Consider the following 16,137-nt stretch of genomic DNA (forward strand, 5'->3'; position numbering starts at 1 on the left):
AGGTTTATAGATCATTGGGTGCATTGACAAGCTATTGAGGATCAACTGTGATAATAAAGCTGCAGAATTATATTCCAAGAACAACCGCAGTTTGTTGAAATCTAAACACATCGCTATAAAGTTTCTAGCAGTTAAAGAAAGAGTTTAGAATTGTCAAATAATTATAGAGCATATAAGAATAAATTTCATATTAGCAGATCCACTTACCAAGGACTCGTCACCCAAGGTATTTCATCAGCATGTATTGAGCATGAGAGTTCTTCCTTTTGATAAAGTATCCATTATGTAGGAATCTGTATTTTCTATGATGCTCTATATTCATGAACATATATTTTGGCTCATTATATATACTACAAATTTTCTATATGTGTGCATGATTTTGACTTTCTCTGACATATGTATATCATATTTACCATTACGATTTTATACATTTGGTTGTTGTAGATATGATGTGGACTCCATTTGGAGTCATAAGGTTAAATCATGATTTACCACTACAATTTAGCATAAGGTTTTGGTAGATATGATTTGGACCCAGTTTGAGTCATAAAGAGAACTTATAGAGAATGAACACTTATATATCACATTTTGTGTCATTCTTGTACTACACATTCACATTTAATATATGTAGTTAATGAGAGATATAGTAGCTATGACTTCTTTAGCCATGTACCAATTGATTTAATGAACCAAATTATTTAAAGGGGTATTTAACCCATAAAGTTTGATATGTTGAGCTCAACTAAGAGGTTGTATGGTATATAAGAAATCAAGTATAACCCAAGTGGAAAATAATAGGATTAAGTCCACATGGGTGAATTAAATCCAATGGAGTTCACATGGTGGACTTAATCTCCATAAGATTAGCTTACATTTGATTAACACATATACAACTAATTATCATTAAGGAAATTAAATCTCAATTAAGTGATCTAATACTTTATTGCATATAAAGGGGGTCTGGATTAAATTGATGTGCATTCAATGTATAGATTTATTAATCCGATTCATTAATATTGATGGGTTGTTAATGATGGATGAACTTTATACTGGATAGTCCCTGTAGGTTGGTCAGGTATATAAAGGAAGAGATATGGTTCATTTTAGGACATGTTGAATTGTGCTTTCTTCCTCTTGATTCTTCTCCCCCATTGAGAAGGACAAAGGTTGCCGGCTCAATCCTGTGAAAGACTTCTACTACGTTTGTATGATCTTCAACAATAAGCAGTAGTTCTCTCCGATAGATTCAGATTAGCTCTTCGCTAACTATTGTTTCAATTTCTAATATTATTTTAAAGATTCATGATAGTTAAATCCTATTATAGATGCATTATTTAGCTTATTATAGATGTTATGTACTCCTTACTTGTTGGCTTATGATCATCGAGGTATCCTGATGAAACATTTTGTGAGTAACAAAGTAAGAAGCGAAATTCCTTTTGCAATAACATAAGAAAAACAAAAGAACAAAAAAGTTTCTGAATTTGTTAGATGCTGATTGTTACCTGGTGGCTGAACATTTCCTCGGTCAATCCTCTGTTCTTTCAGCATTGTCCTGCAGTGAATTCTCGCTGACTTAGATAATTTTTGTATGGTTTCAAATTAAAATAGGAGTATAATCGAGTTGAGTCGAAATTAACTCTTGAATATTTAAGCTTGATTCATTTATAATCGAGTCGAGTTTGAACTTTATTTACTGAATATATTCATGACTCATGAGCTTATTCGAGTTTTTATCGAACCTAAACGAACTTAATAAATATAAATTATGAATTTAAGTATTCATTAAAAATTAAATTATATATTTAGAGAAAATTATAATATTCTTATTAAAATTTATAATTTTATTCTAATAAATAAATTTAATATATTTATCTATATTGTTAAAATCTATAAATTTAATATCAAAATTATTATTTTTTTATTTAAAAATCGATTAATGAACTTAACGAGCATGTTCATGAACTAACGAGCCGAGTATTGTGAATCTTGAACTTGATTTATTTATCTTAACGAACTTCATTAAACGAACTCAAACGAACTTTTATCAAATCGAGTTTCGAATAACTCACGAGCGGCTTGATTCATTTACACCTCTATTTCAAAAAAAAATATATATATATATATATATATTCTAAAATAATGGCTGCCCTCGGACAAATTAGCATGTTATGAGATACACAAGATCTCAATTGAACCATTTCTCATCTATGATGTGTCGCTGGTTTTGTTCTCAGCCAAAAAAGGATGATGCTTTCTCACAAATTAGCACATCAAAGTCATAGTGCTCATTAAGGGGCAAAAGGCGAAGCGAACTTATCCATAGTGTCCATTAAGCCTAAAGACTCAGACGTCATCTTCGTCCAAACTGTGAGTTTTAAGGTCGCCGGCAATCTTTGCAATTCCTACGTGCCACACATTGCCACTTGGTCCCTTCAAATCAGCAAAATTTGATGTCTGACCTTTCAAATAATCCATGAACTTCTTTGGCACATTCTACAGGACAAGCAATTCAAAGACAACATAATCTAGAAAACCATAGATATAGTAAAAGTATACAAAGATCAATTTTCTGAAGAAATCTATTGTCAGTCTGTTATAGCTACAAATCTTAGTAAATCCTATTGAAATAATAGATTGGGCTTCGACCGTCTTGCCATTACAATAAAAATAAAAGTTCATCTGTAAAGAAGGTATAACAGAATACTTATTGAAATAAGTTCATCTGTAAAATTTTAAATAAAAATATTAATATAACAGAATACTTTTAGATAAATTTGGCAATGCTAAATTTTTTTCCTGAGCCACATCCTTTTTATATTTGGGTCAAATTAAAGTTCTTCAGATATATAAAGGCGAATTTACAATACTAAAAGAGAATATAACCACAGGAAACTCTTTAAAATGGCCAACAATTAAGACAAACACTGCATTTGGAACAGCCCTGTGATATTTCTCTGGCAAACTCTACATCAAATAAAAATATGGGCACCTAGAAAAAGGTACATACATAATAAATCAAATTCGCCCCAAGCACTGCATATTTTGTTCATCCAAAGAAGGAAGGAAACTATTGTACATATCATAAACACAAAAGGGTTAAGTTTCATCCAATTCATGACTTAAAAATGCTTGCAATTGCTTCAGGTTGCCCGGTGTTTGAATTACACTGGAGGTGCAACATGATGGTTCCACGCCGATCAGGAGAACATCCACAAACCATGTCTATTTATATTTCTGAAGCCTCTGCGATGGTTGTCAATCTATCAGTTTGAGAAAATGCAGGATTCAGAAACTTGGCTACAAATGCCCACAGTCTGTACACATCCTCAAAGTTGGTGAGGAAACCAAGTGAAGCGGTAAGAACCTCCACTCTAATCACGCCATTCTTACTGTTTTTCTTCCTAGCTTGTTGATTGCTTGCAGAATGCTGTAAGGAGGTATCGGAGAGAACTTCTCCTGGTAAAAATTTATGATCGTCCATGAGGCCTATATGAGTAAGGAAGCCAGTGCCCAAGGAAATACCATTGTTCTCAGCAAGCTTTTGAACAATTTCTGGTTTGATCACTGCCCCATTACCATCCTTTACATTGAAGGCCACAGCTGCACCCCTTTCATATTTGATCTTTGGACCATAAATCTGGATCAGAGGCAAATCACTGCCCCCGGCTGAACCTGGTAACCTCAACTGAAGTAAAGACGTCACTAGCCAGTTGATGAGATATCTTAGTTTCAGAGTTGTCTTATTGAGACCCATCATGTTCACATGATCTAAATGTCGACAAACAATTTCAGGTTCTAATCTTCCCCATTCTTGAGAATCGTCATCCGTGGCACCATCACCATGGTCCTCTTCATCATCAAATCTTTGTTGAGAACTCTCTCCGACATCAGAATTGTGATAGGAAAATTCATTAGTTTTGTTATCCTCTATGCTGAAGGATACCCTCCTATCCATGCTGGGAACTCTTTCATTCTCTTGCACTCCTAAGAATTTTCCACCTGAAAACTTGTTATTATTTCCTTCTCTCCTTCCTAAAAGCCGAAACTCACCTTCTGTTTCCCTTCTTATGGCACTCTCTTTCAATTCATTCTGAACTTCAGGGTATATTTCTGACGCTGAACCATTCTCACGACCAGTGGAAGGTGATAAACCAGAAGTTGAGCCAATGATTCTCCTTCCGCTGGGAGAAGAAAACTTAACAGACTGTTTTTGCGTTGCTTCCTTTACTCTAGGTTCTTCCTCTATCTCTGTCACTTTCTGCAAGTGAGAATGATCCTCTCTATTTTGAGACAGCCCCTCGTGTGAGCTCTGCTTTAAACGACCTTGTTCCTGAGAAACTGAGAGGACAGCTGCATCAAAGGATAGAGCATGATCATTAAAAAGAGGGTTTTCCAACATCCTGGAAGCCTCCTTGAGTGACACCTTATGATTCTTCTTTCCAGTAAGCCATGAAGGTGGTATTGGTGAACCAAACTTCCCTTTGTTCAACTGCATTGAATGGTCTGATCCATATGGGCTCTGACCCAAATCAATCCAAAAGGAGTTGTCCGATGATTCATCCTCACTAAAAACGGGGCTCTTCATGACCTCCCCAACAGAAATGCTGTCTGTATCATCAAAGATAGTGCTGGCTCCATCATGATCCGAGTTGTTGTTCTGATCCATCTCAGTGTCAAATACATCTCTTACTTGAGCTGATGTAAATGCACCTGAAAAGGCAGGTGGCTGGGATCCTTTGTGAGTCTTTGACGTGGAAGATTCATCATTTCCGTTGATGTTTTCAGCATCAAGCCCATCCAATACATCAAGACCATCCCCTGAGTCACTTAAATACTGAGGAAACACAGGAACAATCCTCACTATTCCTGATCCAGTGCCACCATTCTGGCTCTGCAGGCTTCCCATCACAGATTTCTTGATTAGGAGGCATCCAAAACCTGTTGGATCATATCCAAACACCCGGTAAAATGAAGTGATGATGAAATCCGGTCGGAAGAGTGAAAGGCCAAGAGAATCCATGTCCTTTGGACCCAAAGATCCAGCATCAAGCAACACATGCCAATTATTCTGCTGAGCCAAAGCCATCCACTGGTATGAGTACTTTGCTCCGGTCACTCTAGACTGAACTGGGAAGACGAAAAGACCTACAGCCGTGTCCTTCTTCCTCCTCCTCCTCCTCCTCTTGCCTAAGATTTGCTTCCTCAACTCCGTTGAGCAGAGCTTGAGAGTTGGCCACTTAAATGTTGCACTATAGACCTTGGCTCCCTTCTCCTTGGCACTCTGGGTCATCCAATTAACAGACTGGCTCTCATGATCAAACATTGTCAACAGCTTATTGGTATGAAAAGGATAAGTTTCAGAGAGCAATTTGAAAGCGGAGCCTCTACTGAAAGTGAAAACTAGACTATACTCATTCTCGGGAATGTTGAGGTAGTCCATGACACGAGTTTTGATGTCATGCTCGACAGTCCCTTTCTCACCGCCGCCGTACAAAGCATGGTTGATCAAGTTAGCAGTAATCTCAGAGAGACTAAATGCCGAAGATTCCCAGCTTTGGAAGCTCTGGATGTAGGAGAACAAACCAAAGCCGCAATAGTCGAGGCATACCTTGGCAGAGGCGTCCGACAGGTGGCAATACTCATCGAGTCTCAGCTCATCGATTTTGTTGGAGGACTGATACTTGGGGTACGTGCTGAGGAACTTCGACAAGGCCTCATCCAGGGAGGGAATGGAATCGGCAGAGTGGAAAGTGCGCTGGGCGGCGAGAGCAGTGGCCTGGAGGAACTCCCGCTGGGCGTTGAGGCGAGCGACGGATCTCGACCGGTTAATGGAGCCTTCGTCGGTGTTGCCTGCGTTCTCCGGGTCCATCTCCATGTCCAGGGACTTGAAGAGGGAGCCATCTTCGGAGGCCTCCTCGAGAGCCTCCCGGAGCTTGTTCCCCTGAATGTGCCGGAGTATCGACGATCGCCGCTCGCACCTCTCCTCCGACAAGCCCTTGCCGCCACCATCCCGCCACCGATTCCTCTTGTCGAGTATTAGGGCGGCGCAGTGGGAGATGGGCTTCCATAGAGAGAGATGCATCTATACTGCTCATCCAAGCCTTTCCATCCAACAGCCCTCGAGGGATATCTGAATCAGATCAAACCCTAAAAGCCACAGAAGAATAAAGATCCGAGACTCCTTTCAAAAACCAAATTTTGAGACGATCAGGACGAGAATTCGAGATCAGTGGAGGGAATGAGGAAAAGAAACCATCTAAGCTAAGATTCAGCCAGCTTTTACTTTTGGCGACAGTAAGAGGAAGGTAAAGAAAAGTTGAGCATTCAAAGTCCTAATCTCTGAAATTCCCATCGGAAGCAACCCAAAGACGACAACTTTGAGAAGACTCCAACCTAATTCAACATAAAGAAAACTAAAGTGAGAACGAAAAGGAGGAGAGTGAAGATGAGGATGGAAAACTGAAAAGAGGGCAAAACGACTACAAAAATAATAAAGAAAAAATAGAGAAGACAATAACAAAAATCGGCACCAAAATCCCCTTTTTCCTTTTCTCCTCTCAGATCAGTCGAAATCAATCAGCCAAATACCTCGGATTCAAACCGAAACAACGCTTTGGTAAAAAGGAATTTGAGAAACTAGATCAGTGCCTACCAAAGGAATCAAAAGAAGACGAATCTCTCATGCATTCAAACCAAAACAAGGCTTTGGAAGAGATAATTTGATAAACTAGATCAGAGCCCACCGAAGGACTCCAGAACCAGAGGTATCTCAACGCACCACCGATCGCCAAGCTCCTGACAAGATCGAAACTCTCTCTCTCTCTCTCTCTCTCTCTCTCTAGTTCATCTCCACCCACCGTCACTGAGGATGGAGGGATTGCTGTTGAGTGGATGGAGGGTTCAGAGGCGGAGGAGCACCTAAGAACGGAACAAACGAGGAGAGCAGAAAAATTAGATTATCTTCGTTTATTAGGGGAAAAGGAGAGAGATTTTATTTAGCAAGTCAAATAAAGGAAATAATTGAAAATCAATTTAGTCTACGGATACGAACTTGCAGCAAACTGCGTGCGGACAAGGGAAGAAGCTCCATAGTAATTTAATAAGAGAGGAAGGCAGAGTTGATTGTGCCATAAGAAAGGAAAAGAAAATTCTATCAGGATCAAAGTAAAAGCACACGCCGGTTTTTCTTATATCTATTATGGATTACGTTGAGAAGAAATAGATAGATATCATTGACTAATCAAATAACCATCCATCGTTCACCGAGCACTATCCATAATCTATTATTATACGACCAGGTGGGGCTCTGGCCAACTAAATTGTGGCTTTTCTTAAAGTCAACCAGCATTTTCATCCAGCACTTGCATTTTCTATGTTAAAATTGAGGTGATTCACTTGAGGTGAAATTTGGAGGAGAGTAAATAGTCGTTGACACCATCTGAGAATGTCGATGATCGAATCACCCGTGCATAGGTGTAGAAGCTATCTTGGTCGTCAATTGTTTAGTGACAACGATGATTAATAGAGAGATCTGCTAGAGTCGGAATAGAGAAGATGAAAAAAATGAGTTTGAATGATGGTCAAAGGTTTTTTGACGCAGCCACTCCGACGTTCAAATCAATTACCGGTAGAGGTGGAAGAAGAAGAATGAAAAAAGACACGTTTAGAATTTTAGATATGTGTGTTCGCGTACCTGAGTCCATAGGGGCGGACTACATTTTATAGAGTGGCAACTTCTTTCTACATTCTTCACATGTCCTGAGATCCACAAGATTGTTATTTATTTCTTGAAATAGTTTAAAATTTTGAGATCCATGCTATTGTTAACTACTTTCTGAAATTCCTAGATCCACGCGATCGTTATCTACTTCCCGAAATAGTCAGAAATCCCAAAGTCCACATGTGTATTGTTATCTACTTCCTAAAATAATCTGAAATCCCAAGATTCGTGCGTGTGTTATTTACTTCCTGAAATAAACGGTGGCATTATCTTCAGTTATGTCATGGAGTCGAGGCGTCGCTGGTAAGTTAGGAGGCAACTCGGAGACAAGCGACCCAGGATCCAAAACATTATGAAGTCGAGATGACGTCAAATCGAGGGCAGCTCAGGGACAAACAACTCAGGGTTGGGAGCATCATGAAGTCGAGATGTTGTCAAGTCGAGGGGCAGCTCAAGGATGAACAACCTGAAGTAAGGAGCGCCATGGAGTTGAGGGCTACTAGTAGTCTAGTTCGTACAGACTCGAGGAGTGGTTTCGCTCTTCCTTGACACCGTTCGGCATTTCAACAAGATTGTTGATCTCTTTGTCCATGGGTACTCTATGATTACCTCCTGGATCATAAGTCTTGTCTTCGAGTCTAGTCAAAGGGAGTTCGACTGACTGGACTATGGTGTGATCGAAGGGGGCAACTCCAACTGCCTCGACTGCCCTAGCCACATGGTAAATCTATTGTATATTTCTAAAGAGATTATGCATTAAATATAGACATACCTTTGACATTACATTTTAAATGCAATGCATGCGTCATCTTTAAAGTTGCATCACATTAATGTGATATGACTCATGACAAGGAATACGGAGCATCATGTGTATTGTAATGATTATTCAGATTTGATTTAACCCATGTGTTTGATCCAAGGGTCAAAATTTCATCCTGATTATGTGATAGCAAAGATTCGACATTCTCAGTCAAACTCGTTGAGATATATTAGGTTGAAGAATGATGCCCTTGCCCTTAATCGTGCAATCACTGCTTCTGAGACAACGATTCTTCATCTTCAAGCTCTTTGTGTCATCTCGTTCAATAAGTTACTTTGTTTCTTCCTGTCATGTTTGTTTCAATCATCTCTCAATCAGGTGTCCTTTATTTATAACCTTTGTAGTCTGATAGTATTCATCACAATGACTGGGGAATCGTCTTCTACTCTATGGTATAAGTCTATTGAGTTAAGCTTCACCAATGTAGTCTTAGATCAATTAAGGACCACCTATAGGATCTCGATCGACCATCTAATAAGACTTCCAAATGGTAACGATCGACTAGATCGTCCTCCCTAGGTTTCGCAGCCTTCTTCAAAAGTCACCTTTTGAGTGAGCTGTGCTTCCCTATCCCAACATTCTTCTCCAAAGTGTCTCAATATTTTCATATACTATTATCACAACTTGGCCCCCAATTCTTTTTACATCGTAATTGGAGTAGTCATCCTCTTTCGACTGTATCGCATTATTCTTTTTCCTCGCATCTTCCATTTTTTCTTTTAACACAAGAAGATTGAAGAATAGGGCTGTAAATTAACTGAACGTTTATGAACAAGTTTGGTATTCAACTTGGTAAGAGCTTGTTTATGTTCGTTCAATATATACAAGCTTAATTAAATGAGTAAACTTGAATAACTTATTTAACTAAACAAACAAGTTTAAATACATATGTGTTTAGATTGTTAATATTAGTGAATAATGTTCGTGAACATGTTGAAAAACAACGTTCGTGAATATTTGTGAACAATGTTTGTAAATTATGTTCATTAATAAAACTCTTATCAACTTACTAAGAAACTTTCAAAATAAATATATTTGTATTGTCAAAGTCAATAACTAATAAAATAAGTTTAAAATGTAAAAGTTTAAAACAATCAAACAAGCTTGAATTAAGAGTTCGATAACATCTAAACAAATCAAGCTCAAGTTAAGCTCAAACCTGTTGGACCCCGTGGTAGTTTTGATGTGATCAACCAAGTTGGTTAGGTCCTGCGTTGTATTTGATCCCTGTGTCTAAGTGTGCAGGAGCTTAGGAGCGCAGGAAGTCGAGCGGAAGACGCAGCTAGCGAGAAGGATGGCACGGGAAGGGAGCTGATGGGCTCGGTGCGTCCGAAGGACGAGAGAGCTGCGGAAGAGTACTCTGGTGGGCGTGAAGAGCGTGCGCGGCGTTCGAGGGACGTTAAGCCGGGACGGAAGGCTGCTCGAGGAGAAGGCCGGGAATTGGGTTCGGGTGAACCCTATTCCGGTTGGCCGCAATCACCCAAAAGAACGGAGCGTCGGAAGCTGAAGAAACCAGGCTGAAAAGTAGGCTGCCAGCTTGGAGGCGCCTCCAAGCCTGCTTGGAGGCGCCTCCATCATGAAGGCGCCTTCAACCCTGTTGAAGGCGCCTTCAACAGGTCAAAGTGACTGTTCTGCGCGCGGATAAAGTTTTATCCGCTGACTCCCATGGAGGCGCCTTGGACTCTCATTTGAGGCGCCTTGGAGCCTCGGGATAGAATTTCCAGGACCTATATAAAGGCCCCTGGAGCTAGGAATTGTAGAACAACTCAAGCATTCAATCTGTAGTGTTTCCTAGCAATAGTTCTGAGCTTTTGAAAGTGTAAAAGGTTTCTCCGCCTTCAGCAAAGGAGAGTTTCTTTTAGTGTGCTTCTATTGCCCTGGATTAACAACCTCCTTGGTTGTAACCAGGTTAATTCTTCTGTGTCTTTCTTTTACTGTTTTATTATTTTATTAACTATTGCACTAACTGAGTTGAAAGTACGATGAGGGTATAGTTACTTTTTGTTTTAAGTAATTCACCCCCTCTTGCCGGTCTCCGCTGCACCAACAAGTGGTATCAGAGCCAGACCGCTCAGAAGGACTAACCGCCGACTGACGCACAACGATCAAAACGATGGTCGGAGACAGTGACTACCCACCTGCATTCGAGGGGGAGCTTGCTTCATGGAAGCAAAAGATGGAAGTATACCTTAACTCTGATTTTTCTATTTATTTAATAATGAAATCTGGTTATGAAGCACCAAAGAAAGCAAACGGTGAAGAGCTCGAGAAATACCTCTGGAACAAAAAGCAACGTGATGAGTTTATGGCAAATGCGCGGGCTGAATTTCATCTTCTAACCACAATACCAAACGAAGATCTCGATAAAGTCGGAGAGTACAATAGCGCAAAAGAACTTTGGGAAAAGTTCTTAAAGATCTATGAAGAGTTTGAATCCAAGGTAAATGCCGCAACAGCCCCAACAGCCGAATTCCATCATGAAGCCACAGAAAGCTCATCCCAGATGAGCATCGATGAAGGGGAAGAGACTTCGGAAGAAAGCAACTCGACAGGGGGAGAATCAACAGCTGACAAGGTAAGTCAGGTATGGACTCCACCTTCTGACCAATTAATTACATTAATCGAGAAGGTACCTGAAAATTTTTGCGAATTAAAAATTAAATCTTCGAAAGAATTTTCTGGATTAGAAAAAATTTTGTCGAACGAATCTTTCCAATTAAAAACACATTCGAAATATTTTTTACCAACTATTTTGTTGAAAGAATTTCTGAAACTAAAAACATTGCCAAAAGATTCTTGTGAGTTACAAAATAATTTGTCGAACGAATTATCAAAAGATCTTTTATCAATTATTTTGTCAAAACAATATTTCGCATACTTAATATTGTTTTCCTTAAATCTAAAAAATTATGATAAACTAAAGTGGAAATTAGATATCATAATAAGGTTAGAGAAATGGCAATAACTTGAGAATGAATTTTGTTTTAATAATAATAATAAAATTTTATTATTTTCGCCTAAGTTAAAAGCCTTTTCTATAATTCCAAAAAGTAATTTAACTTAGAATTTTTTTTAAATATTCTTCTGAAAAATTCAAAAATTCATTTTACTAAAAATTTTTGGAAAATTTTTTAACTTGAAATTTTTTTTTGTGGAAACTTTTTGACTTGCAAAATTTTACCTAGAAAATTTTTCAAAATTTCATTCTTACTTGGAATATTTTTGAACCATTTATTTTACCTAACATATTGTTGGATAATTCTCTCTATTTTTATTAACCCCATTTTTGCTGTGATCAAAGGGGGAGAGAAAAGTACAAGTTTAGGGGGAGTTAGAAAAAATTTGAAATTTAAATTTCTTTTTCTATTTTTGTTGCAATTTTACTAATTGCAAAAATTATACTTAACTTGTTAGTTTAGTAATTTTTTTTTAAAATTACTTTTTATGTCTATTTTAACCCTAACTTGAACTTGGGTTGATGCACATCAAAAAGGGGGAGATTGTTGGACCCCGTGGTAGTTTTGATGTGATCAACCAAGTTGGTTAGGTCCTGCGTTGTATTTGATCCCTGTGTCTAAGTGTGCAGGAGCTTAGGAGCGCAGGAAGTCGAGCGGAAGACGCAGCTAGCGAGAAGGATGGCACGGGAAGGGAGTTGACGGGCTCGGTGCGTCCGAAGGACGAGAGAGTTGCGGAAGAGTACTCCGATGGGCGTGAAGAGCGTGCGCGGCGTTCGAGGGACGTTAAGCCGGGACGGAAGGCTGCTCGAGGAGAAGGCCGGGAATTGGATTCGGGTGAGCCCTATTCCGGTTGGCCGCAATCACCCAAAAGAACGGAGCGTCGGAAGCTGAAGAAACCAGCCTGAAAAGTAGGCTGCCAGCTTGGAGGCGCCTCCATCATGAAGGCGCCTTCAACCCTGTTGAAGGCGCCTTCAACAGGTCAAAGTAACCGTTCTGCGCGCGGATAAAGTTTTATCCGCTGACTCCCATGGAGGCGCCTTGGACCCTCATTTGAGGCGCCTTGGAGCCTCGGGATAGGATTTCCAGAACCTATATAAAGGCCCCTGGAGCTAGGAATTGTAGAACAACTCAAGTATTCAATCTGTAGTGTTTCCTAGCAATAGTTCTAAGCTTTTGAAAGTGTAAAAGGCTTCTCCGCCTTCAGCAAAGGAGAGTTTCTTTTAGTGCGCTTCTATTGCCCTGGATTAACAACCTCCTTGGTTGTAACCAGATTAATTCTTCTGTGTCTTTCTTATACTGTTTTATTATTTTGTTAACTATTGCACTAACTGAGTTGAAAGTACGAGGAGGGTATAATTACTTTTTGTTTTCAGTAATTCACCCCCCTCTTGCCGGTCTCCGCTGCACCAACAAAACCAAGCTCAGGCTCATAAAAAAGAAATCAAACTAAGCTTGAGCAATCATTTTAATGATTTGATTCATTTTAAACTCAGCTCGGCTTGGCTCGATTACCTTATCAAACAAGTTTAAACACTACAAAACTTAGCTCGGCTTGGCTTGTTTATAGCCCTGTGGAAGATGGTATGTTCTTCTTTTCGTCTCGAGTCAATCTTAGTCTCTTGAAAGGCTTTTCGACCTCACATAAGGGCTGGAACCCCAACTTTTCTTTGTGAAGACCCCTAACCCCGTGTATTGGCCAACTCGTTGGCAATCTGAGTTGGCCTCGCCTTCCACTCAGAAAGATTACTACTTGGAACAGGGTTATTTCAGTTTGTCACAGAAGTTGCAAGACTTGAAGTTCGATAGCAATGCACTACTCAAGGAAGGGTTGCTTCACAACTTCGACCTGAGTCTCATTTCGACTCCTTTCAAAGCGTCATTTAGTAAGATCCAACACTTACACAAGTCTTGATATCTAACTGAAGGTGTATCATTTCTTACAGCTACCACCATGCCGAAGGCCTCAATGAATAAAGTGGTTAAGCTCACTAAGGTCGAATTAGAGGAGCACAGCGTGGCAATCGTTAATCTAACCCTAGAGTAGGCTATGTTCAAAGAAAGGGTACCAACAGCTTCGGTCGCATCTTAATTCAACGGAAACTACCTCCTAGGTAGCCGCTAGAGGACTGACCCCACCCTTGGAGTCGAGAATGCCACCAGCTCGTTAACTGGAGATGGTGGAACCAACGCCATCCAGGGAGTTTAGGATGCCCTTGAGGTTGATCAAGAAGAGGCAACACTCACCAAGGACTTCTATCATCTCTCCAAGCTCATTTGCACAAGCATAAGTTCAACTACCAAGTTCACCGGCTGAGTAGGGGAATTGTCAGGTCATAGATAGTTCCTGGATACCACAGGGCCCACCTAAGCTATAGGTGGCCATGACCTCAACCTCCCCTATGGAGTCGAGGAACTCCTGCATCAAGATCGGTCTATCACACCCTCCTATGGGCTCTGATTTAGCGAGTCATAGGGCAAACATCCCAATAGAGCCCCTTGTTGAATTGGACGAGGATGACATCCCACTTGTTGTAGAAACATCTTGAGAACCAATTTTGGTGGAGCATAAGCTGGATCTCACCCTCTATGATCTGATGACTGCTAGGTCGATGAAAGCCTAAGAAACGGCCAAGGGTGTGCCCATCAGGACATTGGCCAAGGAGCTTTTGTAGAATGGAGCCAAACATATGTCTCAGCTGATGGTGTTTGACCAAAGATTCCCTAAAATCTAGCAAGATTTAGAACGTCGAGGAATGCAAGCATGGATAGCCGAGTTAGAGGCTCAACTAGCGCAAACCTCCTCTCCTCAGATCTTTTCATCAATTCTGGCTAAATTGGGCATGACATGGATAGAGATTACACGACCGAAGAAGCTAAGAGTTGACCCTGCCACTGGACTATTGGATCATAGAGAAACACTAGAGGATGGGCGGGGGTGAATAGTATTCGTTGAAAATCGAAACAGAAATCGAGAGTAGTGCTAGCTGGAGGGTTGTACAGTTGTCATTATCCCGACCCCTCAGTCACACAGGGGTCGTGGCAAGTAGAGGGACGGGCGGGAGTGATATCATGTGGCATGCATGCACATTTACATATGATGTGTGGTTCATCTTGTAGAGATATATTTGCATACATGTCTAGTTGATACTAGCTACATGTGATTGTGATATGTTGCACTTGTTTGAGGTATGATTGTTGCATATGGTTGTCATGTTTCATACATGTCATTTATTATACATGTATATATGTCAGTTATATTGCTCAGGTGCTACGAGAAAATCTGTTGCTGATTCCCCGGTGAGTTTACTAATCATTATACCGTATGTGTCGATTCAATATTGAGTATGTGCATTTATTATGTCATTTTCGATCTTGACCTTATGTGTTAGATCCCGATTGGGTATGTATGTTTATTATGTCATGGGTGATCATGATCTTATGTATTAGATCCAGATTGGGTATGTGTATTTATTATGTCAGTTATGTTTAGGTGCATTAATTATGTCAGTATGATCATGTTCTTATTTCCTTACTGAGGCTGTATACTTTGATCTCTATATTTTATATAGACCACACACTATCTTGTCTATTACCCATTGAGTGACCCACACTCACCACCGCATTTGTATATTATCTTTTTCCTCAGGTAGCAGGTAGATGATTGTGAAGTCGTTTGGAGTATTCTATATGTTGGTCCCACTTCACATCCGTGGATGGTTTCCCATTCTATCTGTTGGTAGCAGGTAGCAGTTTGTTGTTCTTGATTTATGAGTTTTCCTTTCGTTGTTTCACTATGTTTTTAGTATAGCCATGTTTATTGTTGATTATAACTTGTGAGTAGCCTTGTGCCATTATATATATATATATATATATATATATATTTTCACAGTTATATGGGAGATGTTGTCCGTTTACTGGGTAAAGACTCCTTACAAGATTTTTTGAGTTTAAAATCTATTTTAAAATATTTAGATAAATTACATCTCTTTAGATAAAATAATTTCTAATTTCTAATATTAATCTTATTTAATCATGAAAATTTTATGGATTATTATATTTAAAAGTAACTGTAATGCGGTTCACAAAACTAAAGTTAAGTTTTGTGAACCCGTATTGCAAGGTTACAGGATTTTAAAACTCAAGAATCGTACATCCAAATTTGGATATGGGTTGTATATTTTTTTTTTAAAAAAAAAATATTTAGTGGTAGGCCTCACATGTGGTGATTAATCGTTATTCCATTTTTTTTTAAATATACAAATTTATATTAAAATTAAACCAGCCAAATATTTTTTAAAAAAATATTTTTTTAAATGTGCAAAACAGCTAGAAACGGCTATTTTTTATTAAAAATTATTAAATAAAACTAATATATATTATTAATAAATTAATTAATATGTATATTATAAATATATATTTACGATAGTATATAAATAAATATTATAAATAAAGACAGTAAATAAAAAAAAAGGTAGATAATGATATGTGAATTAGTAGGATCCAATATAAAATTATTTTTTAATAAATTAATTAATATGTATATTATAAATATATATTTACGATAGTATATAAATAAATGTTATAAATAAAGACAGTAAATAAAAAGTATAAATAATGCTATGTGAATTAGTAGGATC

General features: G+C 38.8%; 1 protein-coding gene across 3 annotated transcripts; it reads right to left on the reverse strand.

Annotated features, from left to right (window-relative positions):
* Nucleotides 1-2,870: 2,870 nt before the first annotated feature.
* Nucleotides 2,871-7,175, reverse strand: LOC122017893. 3 transcript variants are annotated; one of them, XM_042575608.1, is made up of 2 exons: nucleotides 7,055-7,175; nucleotides 2,871-6,921 (listed from the first exon to the last, which is right to left on the reverse strand). In XM_042575608.1, exon 2 carries the CDS (start codon nucleotides 6,083-6,085, stop codon nucleotides 3,230-3,232), a length of 2,856 nt encoding a protein of 951 aa, XP_042431542.1. In that variant the 5' UTR covers nucleotides 6,086-6,921; nucleotides 7,055-7,175; the 3' UTR covers nucleotides 2,871-3,229. The 3 variants fall into 3 exon arrangements, with proteins under 3 accessions (XP_042431542.1, XP_042431544.1, XP_042431543.1); XM_042575610.1 differs by lacking the exon at nucleotides 7,055-7,175 and having other exon boundaries at nucleotides 2,871-6,150; nucleotides 6,656-6,997; XM_042575609.1 differs by lacking the exon at nucleotides 7,055-7,175 and having other exon boundaries at nucleotides 2,871-6,396; nucleotides 6,656-6,996.
* Nucleotides 7,176-16,137: the final 8,962 nt, after the last annotated feature.

Source organism: Zingiber officinale, chromosome 8B (assembly GCF_018446385.1).
Source record: "Zingiber officinale cultivar Zhangliang chromosome 8B, Zo_v1.1, whole genome shotgun sequence".
Classification (NCBI taxonomy): domain Eukaryota; kingdom Viridiplantae; phylum Streptophyta; class Magnoliopsida; order Zingiberales; family Zingiberaceae; genus Zingiber; species Zingiber officinale.